At 40.6% G+C, this 19011-nt stretch overlaps 2 protein-coding genes across 3 annotated transcripts in view; both read right to left on the bottom strand.

Moving 5' to 3' along the window:
* Window positions 1–1755: 1755 nt before the first annotated feature.
* ccm2 (CCM2 scaffold protein) lies at window positions 1756–10169 on the bottom strand. 2 transcript variants are annotated; one of them, XM_068342599.1, is made up of 10 exons: window positions 7014–7198; window positions 6210–6386; window positions 6044–6127; window positions 5764–5947; window positions 5190–5326; window positions 4253–4388; window positions 4020–4077; window positions 3736–3871; window positions 3497–3635; window positions 1756–3031 (listed from the first exon to the last, which is right to left on the bottom strand). In XM_068342599.1, the coding sequence occupies exons 1-10, from the start codon at window positions 7023–7025 to the stop codon at window positions 2736–2738; spliced, it is 1359 nt and encodes a 452-aa protein (XP_068198700.1). In that variant the 5' UTR covers window positions 7026–7198; the 3' UTR covers window positions 1756–2735. The 2 variants fall into 2 exon arrangements, with proteins under 2 accessions (XP_068198700.1, XP_068198699.1); XM_068342598.1 differs by lacking the exon at window positions 7014–7198 and adding an exon at window positions 9789–10169 and having other exon boundaries at window positions 1758–3031.
* A 6686-nt stretch (window positions 10170–16855) lies between these two features.
* The window catches only part of xkr6b (XK, Kell blood group complex subunit-related family, member 6b), a 45460-nt gene continuing 43304 nt past the window's right edge, over window positions 16856–19011 (bottom strand). The window contains exons 2-3 of the mRNA XM_068342955.1: window positions 18464–18660; window positions 16856–17912 (exon numbers count right to left, since the gene is read on the bottom strand). Of these exons, the coding sequence (XP_068199056.1) occupies window positions 16942–17912; window positions 18464–18660 (1168 nt within the window). The 3' untranslated portion in view covers window positions 16856–16941. The remainder of the gene's footprint in view (window positions 17913–18463; window positions 18661–19011) is intronic.

The following is a 19011-nucleotide window of genomic DNA, read 5'->3' on the forward strand; positions in this document are numbered from 1 at the left end:
CAGTGCAGGACATGCATGAGGACTGTAAGACAGTGGTGAGGTGTGTGTAGGTGTGACAGAGGAGTTCAAAGTAGAGGTGGAGGTTTGTTCTGGAAAGGACAGGAATGAAGGTTAGCCGCTGTAAGACAGAGTACATGTGTGTGAATGAGAGGGACCCAAATGGAAGAGTGAGGTTACAGGGAGAAGAGATCAAGAAGGTGGAGGATTTTAAGTACTTAGGGTCAACAGTCCAGAGCAATGGAGAGTGTGGAAAAGAGGTGAAGAAGCGTGTACAGGCAGGATGGAACGGGTTAAGAAAAGTATCAGGTGTGATGTGTGATAGAAGAGTTTCAGCTAAAACGAAAGGTGTACAAAACTGTGGTGAGACCAGCGATGTTGTTTGCTCTAGAGACAGTGTCACTGAGGAAAAGACAGGAGACAGAGCTGGAGGTAGCAGAGATGAAGATGCTGAGGTTCTCTCTGGGAGTGACCAGGAAGGATAGGATCAGGAATGAGTACATCAGAGGGACAGCACATGTTAGAGGTTTTGGAGATAAAGTCAGAGAGGCCAGACTGAGATGGTTTGGACATGTCCAGAGGAGAGATAGTGAATATATTGGTAGAAGGATGCTGAGTTTTGAGCTGCCAGGCAGGAGGCCAAGAGGAAGACCAAAGAGGACATGAAGGTAGTTGGTGTGAGAGAAGAGGATGCAGAAGACAGGGTTAGATAGAGGCAATTGATTCGCTGTGGCGACCCCTGAAGGGAGAAGCCGAAAGGAGAAGTCAGGTTAATTGGCCATTCCAAAATTACCCATAGTGTGTGTGTATGGTTGTATTTGTGTGGCTCCACGGTGCACTGGCCTCACGCCCTATGCCAGCTGGGATAGGCTCCAGCTCAGAAACAATAACCGGACATAAAGACAAAACATAAAAAATACAGATACTAGTCATTTTGAGTCAATTCGCTCTTGATTATACGTTGATTTAAAAAACAAACAGAAAAACAGTCAAGTTTACGTTATTTCACTCGACTTAATGTCTGCTTGCCTCAAATATTGGCTAGAATAACTAGAAAACTATTAAAAGCACATATTACTGGTCAATAAATAAAAACAATCATTAAAGTACACATAGTTCCGATATCTACCGTTAAACATCACTTGTGACTCACGCAATTGTTTTGATTTCAGATTAGTCTACAGTAAATTTTTGTTTCTTATAATTTAATTCTCGAGGGAAAAAAAGAAGAAAACACTTCCAGGAACTGTCGACCAGTTTTTTAAGCACATCCAACAACAGAGTCAGCTGTTGATGTTGAAGATCCACTGTACAGTACTGTAGCATGTGACTTACCTTTAGAGCAAAGGAAAAGGAGGACAAGGGAATACAGTACTGTAGTTTTTGTTGGTCAGAGGCAGAGTTGTCATCAGAGAGATGGTCACCACTACCACTGTCTTCATTGGCCTTTGCTTTACCATCCATGACAAACAGTAAAACATCCAAGGTATGGAACAGTGCTGCTCAGCGGAAGTTGTGGCAGAAAGTTGAACTGTATTCAATAGTCTGTTACGGCAACGCGAGTTTGTTCATATCTCTGAATGTTTGTAAGTTGAGGATTACCTATATACAGGATTTGAATAAATACTATACCGTATATTCACATCTTGGGCAGTATAATAAATCGTTTGCTACAGTTTGTTGTAGGTCTTGCTAAATTATGATCTAATTTTGTCTCCAGAATGACCAGCTCCAATGAAGTGTGCATTATAGTCCAAGACAAGCATCAAAAGGCTAAGCTGCAGTAGAAGGCTGAGGATCGAGAGGAGAAACTGTGTCTCATACAAGAGATAGACATACTAGGAGAAGACGAGCCATAGGTTTTTATATGAATCCCTACTAGACTGCAAAATTTCCCAAATGCACAATGAAGCACCAATAACAAACATCCTTGTGTTGCGTCCATAGGCTGGGAGAGCCATGGTGTTCTTGCAGCAATGGCACTACGATCCAAAAATGTGCAGCTGCTGGCTAAGAGGTGTGAAAAGATCACTTGAACTTGAACTGGATGAGAATTTTGTTTTAAATTTTACAGCATTTCATTGGTCAGTTTGAATAAGTCAAAATTATATAAATGTGTAAACGCTGATAACAAATGATAGTGTAAAACAAAGTGGTACACAAATCTTTTTGAAAAGCACAATTACAGAATGTCTCAAGCACACAAAGTGAGAGAAAAATAATTCTCCTCTTGGATGAAGCTGATCAGACTTCAATAATACAAAAGCACAGTGCCTCATCCTCAGTCTTGTCCTTCTAGAAACATGTAGACAGTCTTCTGCCAAATTCTGAGGAGATTCAAACAGCTTTAAATATTGTCAAAGTCTCCACAAATGCTACATCAGCAACAGCAGTGGCAGATACTGCCAATAAACATGTATAAAAATCAAAGCAAATTAAAAAACATCAGAGGCAATGACGTCCTCTAAATGCAAATAGAGCCAACTGACTCAGCGTCCCCTTCAGGGTCTGTATGTGCAGTTGTTGACTTCATTTTTTTTTTTGGTAACGATTTGAGGTTTTCCATGAGTGCACAGGGACTGCGGAACATCCTCTTGACAATTAGAGGAAAATACAATTAAAAATTTCTTAGGTCAGTGCTAAGGTCTACCTTCATCTGATCTGTTCAGCTCATACATGATTGGCTTCCATTCTATGTCAGCTCTTTCAAAATAAAATACCTCTCTTTTCTTAACATGTCAGGGTGCCATTCCCTCTTGATCCATACTGCATCCAAGCGCTTCAATGTCATTACTGATGTCAGTGATCATGCGGTCCCACTCGTCTCCCTCAGAGGCCTCCTGGCCTTCATCTGAGGCAGCACTTCCTCCAGCTGCTCCATTGCCATTGGTGGTAGAATCTGAGGCGGAGCTGGCTGTGCGTCGGTAACGACCAAAACTGTCTGTGATGATGCCACGGCCATCTTTCACACCGATGGTCTCCAGGAAATTCTCAAAGTGCTGGCTGTCTTTCTCTGGTATGAAGGGACGTAAGCCTGCAAGAGCGTATCATTAATCATGTGACCATGGCCTGGGTTTCAATCATCCGTCTGCATTTTGTCTAGACTGATCTAGATCTACAAGGGTTTGTTTCCCAGTGCATGAGACCGAAACAAACAAGTGTGGTTTAACTGGTATAAGTAGCAAAATAAATATTTATCAACTGACAGGTTGCTTCACTCTTCCCTCACTCCAATCCATTATCAGTCCACTTAGAAGCAACTATGGTAGTCACTGTCAGTCAACACTTTTGTTGTAAACACGACTAAAATTGAAACAGTAGTTTATGAAGGAAAACTGAGTTTCACATCTAGTTAAATATCAGAGAAAAAACTTGTTTGCCTGCAATGAATATAGTATGAAGTTAAATTTACTCGTTGTGGTCTCATTCTAACATTTTCCCCATTAAGGTTTCACTACACAATTAATTTTTAACTGATGGAGAAAAACAATTGGAATACCAAGTAGAAGGAACTTCCTGCTGTCTCCATAAAGTTGTCGCAGGTTAATGCAGAACTCATGGATGGAAGCACCGTTACGGTATTCATGGAGCAGTGTGGCAAACTGCTGGATCTCCTGTGAGGATAGTTTTGTCCGTAGCTAGAAACAAAGAGAGATATTCTTTTTAAAAAAGTACTGCAGATTGATAAACATTATTCTGAAAAAAAGAAGGAAAAACCCCCCCAGAAAGTTGCCATACAGTGGTCATGTAGTCCTGCAGCAGCTCTGCAGCAGTAGTGCTGAGTTCTCCTTCACTTGCAGCTTTTGTCTGAGGCGATGAAGGGGTGGAAGCTGATGGTGAGTTTTCTTCCGCCTCCATTGATCCTTGGAAAGGACTGAAAGAAGAACACCCCCCAAACACACACACACACACACACACACACACACACACACACACACACACACACAGTTCAGAACAGAAGTAAATACTTTCAGAGGTGTCCAAATTTGATTTGAGTTTTGCATCCTGAAGTGGAAACTTACAATGTCCTGCCTTCCTCCTCAAAGGATTCCTTAACATCCACTTTGCTTGATGAGTCATCTGTAAAACACAAAGTCCTGCATATTAACGGATTTGTTCGTCAGATCAGCTGTGACGCTTAGCTAGCCTGATACCAATACATTTTGACCAATAAAATTTAGCATTTTTTATTCAGCATTTTTAGAGAAATAAAACTAGGTTAAATTACTTTAATTCAGCTAGCATCTCTTCTCACCACTGTATAAAGAGAGGTGTCTGGTAGGTGTAGTTGCTCCATCAAAAATCGCTCTATCCAAGAAGTCAATGGTAGACTCAGTGTAAACAATCTGAAAGACTTGGCTGAGCAAAAGACACAGTTCCTCTGCTGCTGCCTGGAAGACAGAGAAGATTCCTCTTAACCATAAACCCATGGAGACCAAGTGGTTTCAGAAAAACTACAAAACATTTTAACCCAACATGGAACCAAATGGCACCCCAACCGGCAACGTGTGCTTAAGAGCTGTTCCAAAAGAACTGCACAAATGTACCTTCATTATACACAAGTTTTTGTACTACAAACAATGTATTTACTCAAGGGGCATAACACCAGAGTGTACATATCTGAGTGTAACTATGGGGACGATTATGTATATTATTCATATGTGTGTGTTGTTGTCCTAAACTGAGCTACATAAAATGCAGCCCTATCCATTAAAAGCAGCCCCAAAACTTCACTTATGACCTTTGTTTCCATGGGGAGCCTTTAACTCATTGACTGCCAGCACTGTGCAGCAATGGATTTCCTCAAGTGGACGTTCTCCAACACTCCCGACATTTATCAGTGTTTTCTTTCTGTTTTTGACCAATCACAAGATGTTTCACTCAGAGCGACACCGTGTTCGCTCGAGAGTGGTCTCTGACATATGCAAACTTTGTTGCATTGTAGGCTGCCACAATTTCTTCTGATTTGGTTGAATACATAATTAACATCCATAAACATCAATGGCAGCCAGTGAGTTGTGTTGCAGCGCTGCATGTAGCTTAGAATATACATTCATATTCACAAGGCACTGTCAGTGAGTAATTTTGATGTTGAAAACATTGTTTTCATCTTTGTAATTTAAAGAAATCTACTCTCTACATTTACATTTAAGAACATCCTTGTAGAAAACATGTAGGGAGATGAAAAATACCTTATTATCAACTGCCAGCACCAGCAGACAGCAGACTTCCACCAGCACGGCTCCGCTCTCTGATAAGGAGCTCAGGGTCTGAGATTTGTTAATATCAGGACAAGAGCTGGGACAAGGAGAGCCTCCAGACTCTTGGGCTGGAAAACAGAGAAAATACATTTGATTTTGTGACCTATATTCTTATTAACGTTGTTGAATTCTTATCTACTTATCAGTCACTAATTTGACTATTTGAACATTATTATGTTTCTGTGGAGAGAAGCAAGAAATGATGGCGAGAACCAAGAAGACCGCTCGTAAATCTACTGGAGGCAAAAAGGCGGCTGTGGCTCAGTGGGAGAGCGGGCGGTAGAGCGGGTCATCCAATGTTCCAAGATTAGCAGTTCGATTCCCGCTCCTGCCCGCCCAGGAGCGTATTGTCTTTGGTCTTTAGTAGACCAAAGACAACACAAATTGTACTTCCGTCCAAGGACATAAAAATTGCAAGTTGAATTTAAAAAAAAAAAAAAAGAGTCCACGTTTTCCTCAGATGAGATTTCACATCTCTAAATGAAAACCTTCACATTCTTTTTACCTGTTTTAATCACCACAAGATGCAAAGAGTCATCCCTGATGTAGGAGACTGCAGCAATATCATGAATGGGCACCCTTAGGATGATGTCTTCTCCGTCGCGCCACACCAGCTTTATGTTGTATGCTGACAAGCTCACCACAGCATCCTGCTCCGATGTCAGCTGGCCCGCCAACTGATGGGATTTCTGTAAAAAAGACGCACAAAATATGGGGAAAACACCTTAATTGGGACAGAAATATAATTACCATACAAGGTTAACTCTCCCTACAAAGATACTAACCCGTGCAGTGTCAATGAGCTGCAGCACTTCTGTGCGACTTGATGGGTTCAAGTATCCTGGAACTGACGTCAGCTGCCCTAAGTACTGAAAAATTTTTCTTTTAAATATGGTTTTAATGAAATATTGTATACATTTGTAAGATTTATATCTCATATTCCATACTCACTTTAACTTCCTTCTCAATGTAATCATTGAGAAGAATGTCGGGGTCGATCCGGTGGTCAGGCTGAGAGAGGGAGAAAGTGTGGAGGGCCCTACGCTCAGTGGATTTCTCCTGGGCCTTCTTGTCTCGCCCTTTCTCTCCTTTCAGGAAGACTCGCTTGAATGGAGACACGATACCAGGCTAGTGAACAAAGAATAAGAGAGCAGGGGGGACACAAATTAGAGACTTTCAAGATGTCTCCCAAATGCAGTAAGAAAGTAGACTCAATATAAAACTTTTAACAGTTGAGACTTTTTTTATGACCATTAGAATAAAAAACCTAAATTATTAAATTATTATGTTGCAATGACCATGCAACAACGTAAAACAACTGCAAATGTACTTTTAGCATTAATGAGCTGGCGGCTGCAGAATCAGACACAGCCTTTGATGTTACCCAGTACAGTATATGTACTAAATGTTAAGAGTGACAACACAAAATGAAACTCTGCATTCTGCAATAATTTGCAATTTAAATATTAACTGTGATGGAGAACACCAGATTATAATGTAGGCATAAACATTAACCTCAACACATCAGCGAGTAGATTCCAGACATGTGTGAAAAAAAAAACATCTTTCTGGACTTCCTGTTTTTTTCTTTGCTGTAAAAATTTCGTATTATTATATCTTTCTTTAGCTTTAGTGTTCACTGGTAAAAAAGTCAAAACTGTATCCCAGTTTAAGATCTCAGTTTCATGTACTTCAAAGAAAACTCTACTTCTATTGATAAATATTAAACATGTGAAAGTAATTTAAAATGGTTACCTCATTCTCCATAAGCCCATATGTTAGACGAGTTTCTATAGCGAGCACTAATGTACCACACCGATGCCACGACTCTCTGCCTGAGCTAGTCACCCGTTACCCCCGTGACACGCTGCAGCAGCCGCTAAATGACAACTGACGGATAGGATCGATCACAACACCGGTGTGAATGTGAAGGGTGTGACTCCCACCCCACAGAGGATGTGAAAAGTCTCTGTCAGTTCTAGACTCATGAACAGGAAGGGGACTAGCCACAATTTCCTGTAATGGCAAGAGCAATCATACCTTGAAATTTGAAATGTGCAAAAAATAAATAAATAAATAAATAAAATAAAGTCTTTCATACAGACAAGAGTGCATGTGATGACAATGATGTCATAAATGCTACCATCCATCACCCATCCTGGACTTCATCCAACAGATGAGAGTCCATTTATATCACTCAACAACAAACATGGGACCTTAACCACAGCATCTGCAATGCTGCATTCACTACACATTTAATCAGGTGCAATGCCCAGAGAATCTAATGCAGTTCAATAAAACTCAAGCTGAGTTTTCAAATAAAATACAAAAAGTTAAAAATTTATTAAAAGGTTATACTTTTTTTAAAGGTAAGTTAAATAACACTACAGCAAAGGATCGGTGCCTCTTTCAGGGACCATACTGATCATGTGGTTCCTGTCTGATGAGCTGATATTTGATCACAGGCTGTGGATTCCATAGAACAGAACCAGCCATGACCAATACATTATTTACCACTATGCAGCTCTCAATGACAAATACATTAACAATTTACAGGCCCTCCTTGTAAAATGTGAGAAAATATCTACTCCAGCTGACCCTAACAAATGATCTCAAAATGACTAAGTGTATTTTGTCTATTCCTCTGAAAATAACAGGATACTGATTTGCCCAGTTTGTGAGGACCACGGTTACAGAAAAAGCAAGAGACGTTTAATATTTCTCAATTTATGAAAAGTGAAGAAAAAATTATTCTGATTTCATCATATTCAGTCTGACACAGAAATGTACATTAGGATTAGTCAGTGCTGCAGGGAAGTGTAGAATGGGCTCCACAAAATCTGTGGGAAAAATAGCTTCGAAATAAGGACAACTATGCTATACGGTTGAGATGTCTCAAAAGTTCTCTTATTATTATTAAAAGAATTTGGAAGTAGGTGCATTCATGAACACCATTGTGCATGTGCAAAATATACACATCTACCCATTACACTGATGAAACCACAGGAGAAAGCAGTGTCTCCAGACACTGACAGCATTTGAAGTATTTTCTCCTATTTGGAGCCCTACTTTATGTTTTTTGTTGTAAACAGAGTAAGCAGATACAGAGTTAACAGCTATGTTTCTCTGAGATATGTATTAAAGGACCTCAGATACTTCTGACAGTATCTGTAAAAATGTCATGTCCCAGCGATGCCCCAGTACCTAATATGCTTCAAGTGATGAATTGATAATTCAGCTATCAAAAAAATCTTATAAAAAGCTCTTTGTATGTTTTGCTTGATCCTGATCAATAAACAATACATAGAGTATATGAACACATTTACTCAAAATTGCTGCTCACTGTCACCACCAAGTGGCACAAATAAAAATTGCTTACTGGTAAGTTTCATTTTAACTGTAAAGTTCTATTGGGTCACATTATATGTTAAACTGTGACACACAATGAAAGAATGACAAAAGGTACTAATATCTAATATAAACACTGGTAAAATATTACACTATTACTACGAAATTTCTGTATGTGAACTGTGTCTGTCCCACATGGAGTGGGACTAAGGGAACCAAGTTTTTGTGGATTACTCACCAGAGAATTTACAGTGGTGTTTTTTAGTTTGTTAAAGTGTTATCAGCATCAGTCTTCAAACAAAACAAAGTGACGACTGGAACAAAAATAAAAAGTAAGATCCTCAACACCTGACCACAAAGGTCTGACCCTAGATATTAACACATTGTGCTTTTTTTTCTTCAAGTTTTCAGTTTCATAAACTTGAAATGTTTACTGAGAGTTTACGGCCAAATTAGTTTCCACCTGAAAGCATTTGACTGCTGCAACTGAGTACAGTATCACTATTAACGCATATTAGAGGATCACACATTCTGAAAACAAACAACCCAGATTTCACCAACACCTCATTTACATACACATTAACACATCAGGAGGAGGAGAAAATTTGATGGGAAGTAATTGGTTATTGTCGTGGAAAATGATGCATGAGCACAATCAAAAGATCCTAACCTCACACTTGCCTTCCATTTAAGTATTAATTTTCTTCTGGTGCATCTACAGAATATTTATCTGAACATAAAGGTTTAAGGAGTGCTGATTCCCTTTACAGTGATAACCACTGCATTTGACAACGGATATTTTCACGCTAGGCTGAAGTCGATAGGAAATGACCAGGACAAATAAAAGCTTCCTGAACTGGAACGATAACCTTTCAATTCTAACCTTTACACCTGTTTGCTAACTTAGGAACACTTTGCTGCTCTTTCACCCTCAATCTACTGCCCTTAAGTTTTCAACATATTTGGTAAATTTCCAGTTTAACGCAAGGCCTGTTGGTTAAAGAAAAGCACGTATTTTCCAGGGTGGATCATGACATTTTGAACCCTGGACCCAGAATACGTTCACTTGACATCTGCTTTGACTCGATCAGCTAAAAGCTAAACTCCACTGGTCTGGCTAGCTAGAAAGTTAGCATGATGGCTAGTCAACTTGCTCCCAAGTATGTCAATAACCCGACTTACCTTTTTCACTTTTTTCACATCATCCTCCATTTCTATATACAGGTCCCCTTCTTCATATTCAGTTCAGCATGGAGATCCAAATGAGAAGAGACATATCGCTGAGTAACATTAACGAAGTTTTCAAACACCGTTCATCTGTGGGAGTTAGCTCGCTAGCCTAGCCTAGCCTAGCTCCGGTAAAGAGATGCCAGAATTTGAGATAATAGCAAAACGTCATTGTTTCTTTTGCCTTGCTCGACAACTGTTAACAAAAATGCCGGCGTGTCACCAGTGTGAAAAGAGCATGCTTAAGTGCTGTTGGAACAAGTGCGGAAATAGTCCGTAAACAAGGCAAACTTGTATCAGACAGGCAAAACTTTTTAACCATGCCGCCATTTTGGGCGTTGAGCTGAGGCCCAGCATGCTTTGCTCCGCTCGAGCCAGAAGAGCTGCTGCTGTGTGGCGGGAGCGGCGCGCGGCTGGAGGCTGAGGAACCGGCGGGGAACCGGCAGACTGGTCTTCATTCAGGATGATATCATTCAAAGTAGGTCGGTATTACTGAGGAAGAGACTCTAACACATCATAAATATGATTTAGATGTTTCTTTGCTAATTCCTTTATTGTTTTGTAGCTTGTAATTTTTTTTCTTAAGGAAAACTAACAGAACTTTTTCATCACTACAAATACTACACGTCATTATTATTCCTCTGATAAATTTCAGATGCTCTCAATTTCAGGAAAGTGTCCCAGTATGGATGTAATACAGCAAATAACATCCCGCTTCAAAGCGGTGATGTAATTGTCAGTGTTCATTTGTTCATTCCTTATTCGTACGTCCGTTCGTCCGTTAACAAAAAGCACATTACTTGGGCGAAAAAGAGGATGAAAATGAGATGATGACCTTGACCTTGAGAAAGGTTGGTCAAGGTCAAATTTCAACTTTCGTACACTCAGGAACCGGATATGATAGAAAGATGGGGGAGAAGGACAGTGTGAGTAGTACACCCTCATTAGTAAACAAAGGCTCGGTGAAACTCGCATTTCAACAACCCCCCTTTGACACCCCCTGGCACCACCATCAACCATTGTTGAGGAGCCATATGGGTTTCAACTACGATGGTTGAAATGTGAATAGCACTGACCACACCCCACAGGGTTAATAAGCTGGGACAACACCAGCCACCTCCAGAACTGAAGAAGCCTTTTGGATGAGAGGTGAAATGTTTTCAAGAAACTTTCTGAAAGTCCAGTGGATTCATTTAAAACCATGACCTGCATAACTGAGAACCTACACAGACATTTGTCTGTACACCCTTGTAGAAAGATATACAGTACATCTACAATGAGATTCCTTGATGCCATCTCTGCCGCTCTCTTGTGGTTTTGTTGCTGTTCGTTTTGTCAGAACATTATTTTGGTAGCTTTACATACAGCAATTCTAACCACAGCTTCAACCTGAACAGGTTCAATCACAATTAATGAATAGCAGGCATACATCAAATTTAAAGACAACATTAGGACACATGGGCTAAACTGAAGAAGGAACACTCACAACTCACAGGTTTGCAGGTTGTACATCCTGTTAAAATGTGTAGTGTGCATGAAAATACAGCACAAATACATTTCACTTTCAAATACTATATTTATTTTTCTCTTCTGGGATGAACAGTCTGATATATGAATCTACAGTAAGGCGTAACATTACATTTTCAGCATAATATTTCTCTTTTCATCTATAAACCAAACATACAAAAAAAACTTTAGCACCATATGTTATTAGTAATATTCATATTGTTCCCAAAAATAGGACATCAGTTTTGCTTTTTTAAAGAGCGGGGATTCAATGAAACAATTTACTTACATTTCATATTGAACAACAATAAAGAAATCATTCCTTATATGTTCTCAAGCACAACAAAGGTGTGAGTTCACTATCATGAGGATGCTACAGACTGTAGCAAATTTACTGACTGACTTTGTGCCGTCCTTTGGAGCACCCCAGATAAGTCATATAATCTGCGGAGTATCCTGAAGTACACCAACAAGCTAACACAGTCTAGAAATTGATTGAATAGAAATTAAGATATATTTTCCATCACCTTTGATAACTAGTTCAAAAGTCAGCAGCAATTAATAGAACAACCACACTTGCTTCATTAGAATATCAAATCCATTTTTAAACAAAATATTACAGCCAATTCTACAATAACAACAAAAATAGATACACATAGGTTAAGGACATATAGATGACAGGAATTTACAACACATCAATCACATTCTATATATTTGTTCCCCCAAATTCCAGTAACTGAAGTACATTTGTGCTCATGTGCGTGTGCTAATATCATTTTATCATCTGCCAGTTTCATTCTGTCAGAGAAAAAAAAGCAAGAGAAACCCTAGTGCAGATTAAGTCATAGTAAAATAATAGAAGTTATTGTATGCTGAAACCAGTATAATAAACACCATACTTAAAGTAGAGTAACTGGTTTTTTTTATGCAGGAAATCAAAGTTGCACCACTGAGAGTTGAGTTTTGCTGTAAACTGTGTGGATTTGAGGTGCTAGCTCTGACCATTTTGTGCCTGCAAGTTTGTGTGGCACAGGTCTTTCAATCAACCAGAAGGCTAAGCTCTCAGAAAGCAAAACTGCAGACTGCAGTCTGCAGCAGTAGCACCTTTTAAATGTATTATTCAGCACCAGGTTAGAAATAAAAATCAAAGAAGGATCAAAAGTAAAAGAAGGAAATGCACCGTTTTCATTGTATGAACTGCTCCAATGGTCAAACAGATAGTCATGGCACAAAGGTACAGCCTTAAACCAAACACTACAATGACTGGCCGCTACACATCGATGCAGAAATCATAGGGTCTGTTGTGCAGTCCAAAGCACTGACATGCTAAACTCTGAGTCTCACCTCACTATGAGTTCTAAAGGCATGCTGGGAGGTGGTAGGAAAACAGAAGATGAGATTCAAAAGTTAATCAACAACCAGGCCTGTTTCATCATTCCATTGTAAGAAAATGCACCATTAGTATTTTTTTTTTGCGCACTATATCATCATAAACTTCTTCCCTTTTTATATTCCAACTGCAGGCATTATTGTTTTGGATAAAAGATGTATTGTTCACAAGAGACAAACAACACTAAATTTACGTCTTGGCACCAAAAATCATTCATCATTGCAAGACAAGAAGATGAAAAGGCATAGACAAAAGTACAAAACAATCATTGACCAATTTGTTCCTTATCTTGGCTGGCATCTGTTCAGACTATCCACTAAAAGGTCAAAAACACTAGTGGTGTCCAAACTGCTGATCGTAATCTGATGAATCAACTGAGGGAAGGTGGATTCAGCCGAACTTAACAAATATGAAGAATCCTATTTTCAAGTACAGAAGATGTTCAGTATTGCCTTTCAGTCACTCCGAACAGAACCAGTAGCTGAGCTACACTTAGTGAATCTCTTGGTTCTGTCACAATGTGAAGTTCACTTGTATTATAATAATATTTTGACATTTAAACCATAGAGTTCTGTATATGTCAGCTTAGATGAAGCCATAAGACTTGCTAAGAATTGAAAATGTGGCTTGATCTGGATTGGGAATACCATTTGCCGTATCGTTGCGTGTGCTGGCACATGAAACATGTGGAGATGGACGTTGGGATTGTTGTGTTCAGGCCTGACTGCCATGGCTGGATTGAAGCACCCAAATTAACGAGGCACAACAAGGACCAACACGAACAAGCTTGCTGTTCAAATGCTCTTGCTGTGTGCTGTGGATGTGGAGGGGATTTTTTTGTGACGTAGAGTGTGGCAGGATGGATGTTACGCCATACAGTACTGAAGTAAGTCACTCGTGTAGCTTGGATTTTGAATGTGTAATGTACACAAAAAAGTTATAAAAATTAAAAGTCCCTTATTAACCAGTTTCTGTCTTTAACTTACTTTAGAATGGAGTAAATGGTCAAATACTGTATGTGCGTGTGGGTAGAAATGCAGGCTTGTACTTCTATGCTATTAGACAATTAAAAAAAACCCCATTAGGTTAAATAACATTACTGCTATTCTAATGACACAGATAGCATTAATACTGAGTTTTCCCACATTAAGCACCACTAGATGGAATGCCGCCCATACACATACATGATCTTGTCTATGATGCTATAAAACTACCCCCCAACACACACACACATGCACACACACACACGCACACATACACACAAATGAATGACTCACAGTGTATTTGCACCTGATTTAGACATTTGGAAAATGGTCAGTAGTGTATGAAAAGGATCCACTGTATGCCAGGCAGCCAATTACCACACAAAACCCCCTTTCTGGCCCAATAATGACAAACCATTCCCAAGAAAAATACGTGCAAACCATAATTTAGTGGCACAATCCCAGCCGTAGAGCGGACCAGGAAAGAATGGAGACCCTTGAGGACATGCCTGGGGATGGGAACTGCATTGAGAAACCCCTGAGTCAGCTGGTTCGGTGGTCTTGGTTGTTGGTCCTGAGGAACCCCTGGATTGGCTGTTATGCCTGATTTTTAAGTTATTATTTTAACTACACTTATTGTTTGTCATTACTTGACTAACTATTAGCATGGCTGTTCATTCACTACAACAGACAGGAACTACTCTGGCAACTATGGTAAACAATAAAGTTGGTTGTTTGCATACTCATGTATTATCTATACAGAGGGTATAGATAACACAGCTCCACCCAAGCTGACCCAACAGTTCTCAGTTACTCAGGGCTGAACATCGCCTTTAAGCTGGAGGGTGGCAGACTCTGGATGTTGTAGCTCTTGATTATGGCAGTGTACCTCATTGCATGTTCTCATGTCAGGATCTCCAGTTGTTCATCCTCAACCCCGTAGTTCAGCTACCAGAAAGTATGAGAGTGTTTCTCTGGAGTTTTCAAAGGCCCAGCACCGCAGAGATAGGGAAGAGGGTGGAGCAGCAACCAAGGACGGAGCCGAACAATCGGAGCGATAACAGAACTGTGGGAATGGGCTGAAGAGACACGTGGATGAGCATGCAGGCATAATTAGATCCCTTAATACATACTGTAGATAGAGCAGTACATATTGAGGCGACGCTCATCTCTCACACAAGCATACAGAGAATTATCCACCATGCTCCCGTCAGGCCCTTTATCACAATTCATCCTCATGTTCTTTTCCATCCCTGGCAAAAACCCCTCTCACCTTTGGCCTTGACTTACATGGCATCTGCTTTTTTACAGTACAATGTCAGCAGGCAAACATAGCCACAGCTAAGCAGAAAGCCAGCGCGATAAGAGAAAGGAATTCTGTTTCATGTCGGGCTTGGGCATCATCATACTAAAATCAATACAACCACTGCAATGTAAAAACATGTTAAATAAAAGCAAAAGCAAAACACACACAAACACATTTTATATTCAGATGGACCATCGAGTAAATCGTTAAAACTGGACAATGAAATGGATTCATTTTTCTAATGAATTGTTCAGTAGCCCAGTATTAATCAAGCTCCTGTGACCCAGAAGGCATGTTTACCATTATTGTTTTCGTCATGAGTGTCATCCAGCGGCAGCGCTCCCCCCACAGGTTTAGCTGATGTTATTGTATAGTGTGTGCACAGCAGGCCTTTAGATGGCACATATTTAACAAGGACGCATTCAACTGGTTCAAAGGGGCAGACAGATTGGAAAGACAGTACTGCAAGATGAGTTTGGCTTTGTTTCAACCGTGCGAGCAGGTCCCATAATGGGGGTTGACTGATGTCTGGGACTATGTATAGCTTTTAACACTGCACAGCACAACATTTTTTTATCTAAAAAAAGTGTGTTCTGGCAAAATATAATTATGTCAGTGACTACAAATACACACTGAAGTATAATAGCATAGAGATATCTTCTCAGATTTTCATATTTTTTTCAAGAACTTATTACAAGTCTTTGCACCCAGTAAGCATATATTAATCAACCTAAAATATAGTTGATAAAAAAAATAATAATAAGGGAGATTGGATGACCAAGGACTTTCTAGGAATCAGAAGGGAATGGTGGAGGATAGGTTGTCTTTGCACTTGTGCATGTGACTGCACATTTGTACTTTTCTACTGAACTCTTTGTAATTTTCTACTAAACTCCTACAATCTATACAAAAAATCTTTGGAATGTCTTTTTTGTTGGTTTGTTTGTTTTTTGCTATGATTTCCCCCCACCAATTTAGAAAACTTTGTGCTCATTTTCACTACATTCTATTTGCATTTCAATGTGTTAGTCACCTCTTAGTATTTTGTGCTGTCTTCTTCAGGCAGAAATGACCAATTAAGGCATGCTGTTAAAGCTTGCCTCCACTGGAGGGCAATGTGCACTGAAAAAATTTAACGTGTGGGTGGAACTGATTGAAGGTCAGTGTGCTTTTTTTCCCTTCCATACATGATGCGATTACGATTTAGGAACATAAATGGGACAGTCAGGATACACTTTAGCTGAGTAAGCTCATAGGAAGAATATTCATTTTGAATTACATAAACGACTCATCTTTAATCGTGTCTTTTCTGGGATACCATCATGATGGAATTGTCAGTGCTTTTTAGTTCACGGGCTAAGGACTCAAACATACATATCAAGAATGGCAGTAAATGTTGGCATGTGCAAAGACCTGCCTCCTCCGAGACACTCCTCCATCATTCCCATCAGGCTTTGCACCAGTCCCATTTTACAGGGACATACAATATGCCCTTCACAAGTATTCACAGGTTAAATCACCAATACAGTATAATGCATTAAACACATTTCATAATGAAACATTCATATGTTATCTACACACTCATACAGAACCATCCTCTATCAATGTAGAGGGATTTATATGAGACCTCTGTATATATCACATAAGATACTGTAGGTTTGTAATTTTTTTCTCAATACTCTTGTATGTTTTTTCCAAAAATAAACCATGACTGTGTGTTTAGACTGTCTTGAGAGATTTTCAGTTGACAAAACACACATCTCCTGCAGAGTTGAATTATCAGAGAGGAGAAAAGGAGAGAGAGACGAGAAATGGAAAGAGCTAATGTCTTGAGAAGAGGAGGAGGAGCAGAAAGAAAGACAGGAAAGGCATGTGCATTTGTTGTCTGTAAGAGGAGGTGACAGAGAGCTAGAGAAGACGCCTTTAGAGGGAGGATTCATACTGCAGGAGTTCATAAAGAAGTGGACCATCCCTATACCTGATGCCCACTGCATTAGGGCTAATGTACTGCAGCACATTTATGGTCCTGCGCAGGCGCCGATCCACAAAGTGTGCATCCCAGGCTGGGTAACGTTTTCTGGGCATGTCTATCTTGATGAGAGGACCCTCAGGTCGGATGGGCCTTCCAGCTGCATCCACAGGCTCTGTGGACCTTACCTGGAAAACTGGAAGGCAGGTGTCCGTGGCTGTTTCATCTGACTCCATATACTCCCCTGTCAGACCCCTTGTGGGGGTGGCCTGAGAGCCACGAGGGCCTGGAGTGGGAGCCATGGGCTCAGCCTCGGGGGGTAATGGAAGGCCCCACAGCAGCTCAGCGCAGCAGGAGCTGGCCAGCACCCTCAGCCGTGGGCCCATGGGGTGAAGAACCCCGTAATAAAGAACCATACAGACCACACCTGAGGCGAAGCACAGGAAGACACCACAGAGGGCAAAAGAGGCATAGGCGTCAGTGGTGGCTGGGTCCCGGTACGCATACCAAAGGGAGCTGAGGATGGCGTTCTCCAACAGTACCACCGTGTAGTAGGCCACCATTCTGTACCTCGTCCGGCCCTCGCGTACATTTAACCAACAAAAGACATAAACCACGCCCACCACCATGTTGAATAGTACCTCCTCCCACTTGGACATGCAAAAGTCAGTGCCGCCATGGATGACCCAGAAAGCCATGACACACCAGTGGAGCACCACAAAAATGCCAAAGTAGATGTGGAAAACAGAGGCAAATAGGGCAAGGGAGAGCACCCGTGCGGAGATGGTGAAAAGGCGCCAGAACAGATGCACCAGAGCACCTCGGTAACTCATGCTCTTTTTGTCGTCACGCGAATCACGGAGGAGCTTGTGGTAAGATGCTAGCACCCAGGCCAGGGACAAGAGGGAGGACAACGCAGAAAAACCTGTGAAGATACACACAGAGAAAGAATAGCAGCAGAGAAAATCCATCAGTCCACTTATTCAGCCGTTTTATTTCAGCCACAGAAACCTCATCCTCATCACTGGTTGTTCTGTCAACACATCACCATTAAGTGAACCATTTCAGTTTCCTTGGAATTTGTATAATGTTGTTAGAGACAGCAGAAAAGCTACAACAGTAACCTGCTTTGTGAAATATTGGAATTATCTGTAGAGCCGCAGCATGTTGTCTCTCAGCTAAAGTATTGATGCCATTTCTACAGACAGCCATACAGGCAAGGGCATCTCTCTTTATGACTGAATTTCCTTTCTTGCAGACCATGAAGAATCCATCATTGTAAAAGCACTTTCACAAACCAGAATAATCACTGTTGGAAACATGGTATACTGGAGGACAGTAAATAAAATGAAATACGGGCTTCACGGGAAATGGATTTATCAGGTGTAGATTATGACAGCATCTAAGCATTTTATGATAACCTCAGAATCACGTGCAATATGTTGCTCTTGTAGAGCCTTTTAGGGAGCCCCTTACACTGCAGCCACTCAGCCTTGTTGCTCTGGATCATGATGCAGAGCTGAAGCACCAGCTGAGGGGCACTTTCTAAGAAGGTCTCCAGCAGTCGCAGCATGTTGACATCGGCATATTCATACATCATAGCCCAGTAAAAACGCCGCTGGTTCTCCTTCTGACGATGACTTTGTATACCGAGGTACATGGTACGGATGTACCTGCAGAGAGAGAGAGAGAGGCCAAGAGGTGAAAAAACATTCTGGCATGTATGATGTACAATCTTGTTTACAATGAAGATGGGATGCTGACAGCTGTGGAGAGCTGTACAACAGCAGTTTTGGAATGTGTACAGGTCGACTAATGCATTGGCAATAGGTGAAAACAATCCTGACAGGTTGTCCTTGAAAGTCTCAGCTCTTCACAAAGTGTGGTTAAGGGTCCACACTTTGTACAACACAAGATCATATGGAGGATATTACCGGGAGCTCAGCAAAGAGTTTGTTTGCATATGCATTCTCTCTTTATTTGTGTTCTACAAGCATCCCAACCTTTTGAGGTTGTACATATTT

Source organism: Antennarius striatus, chromosome 19 (genome assembly GCF_040054535.1).
Source record: "Antennarius striatus isolate MH-2024 chromosome 19, ASM4005453v1, whole genome shotgun sequence".
NCBI lineage: Eukaryota > Metazoa > Chordata > Actinopteri > Lophiiformes > Antennariidae > Antennarius > Antennarius striatus.

What these genes read in the sequence shown, in the direction of transcription:
- ccm2 (XM_068342598.1), bottom strand. Translation starts at nt 9,818, where the DNA reads ATGGAGGATGATGTGAAAAAAGTGAAAAAG. An exon ending in ACATTGAGAAGGAAGTTAAA is followed by an intron (nt 6,128 to 6,209) that starts GTGAGTATGGAA and finishes AAAATTTTTCAG; the next exon opens with TACTTAGGGCAGCTGACGTC. An exon ending in AGCTCATTGACACTGCACGG is followed by an intron (nt 5,948 to 6,043) that starts GTTAGTATCTTT and finishes TCTTTTTTACAG; the next exon opens with AAATCCCATCAGTTGGCGGG.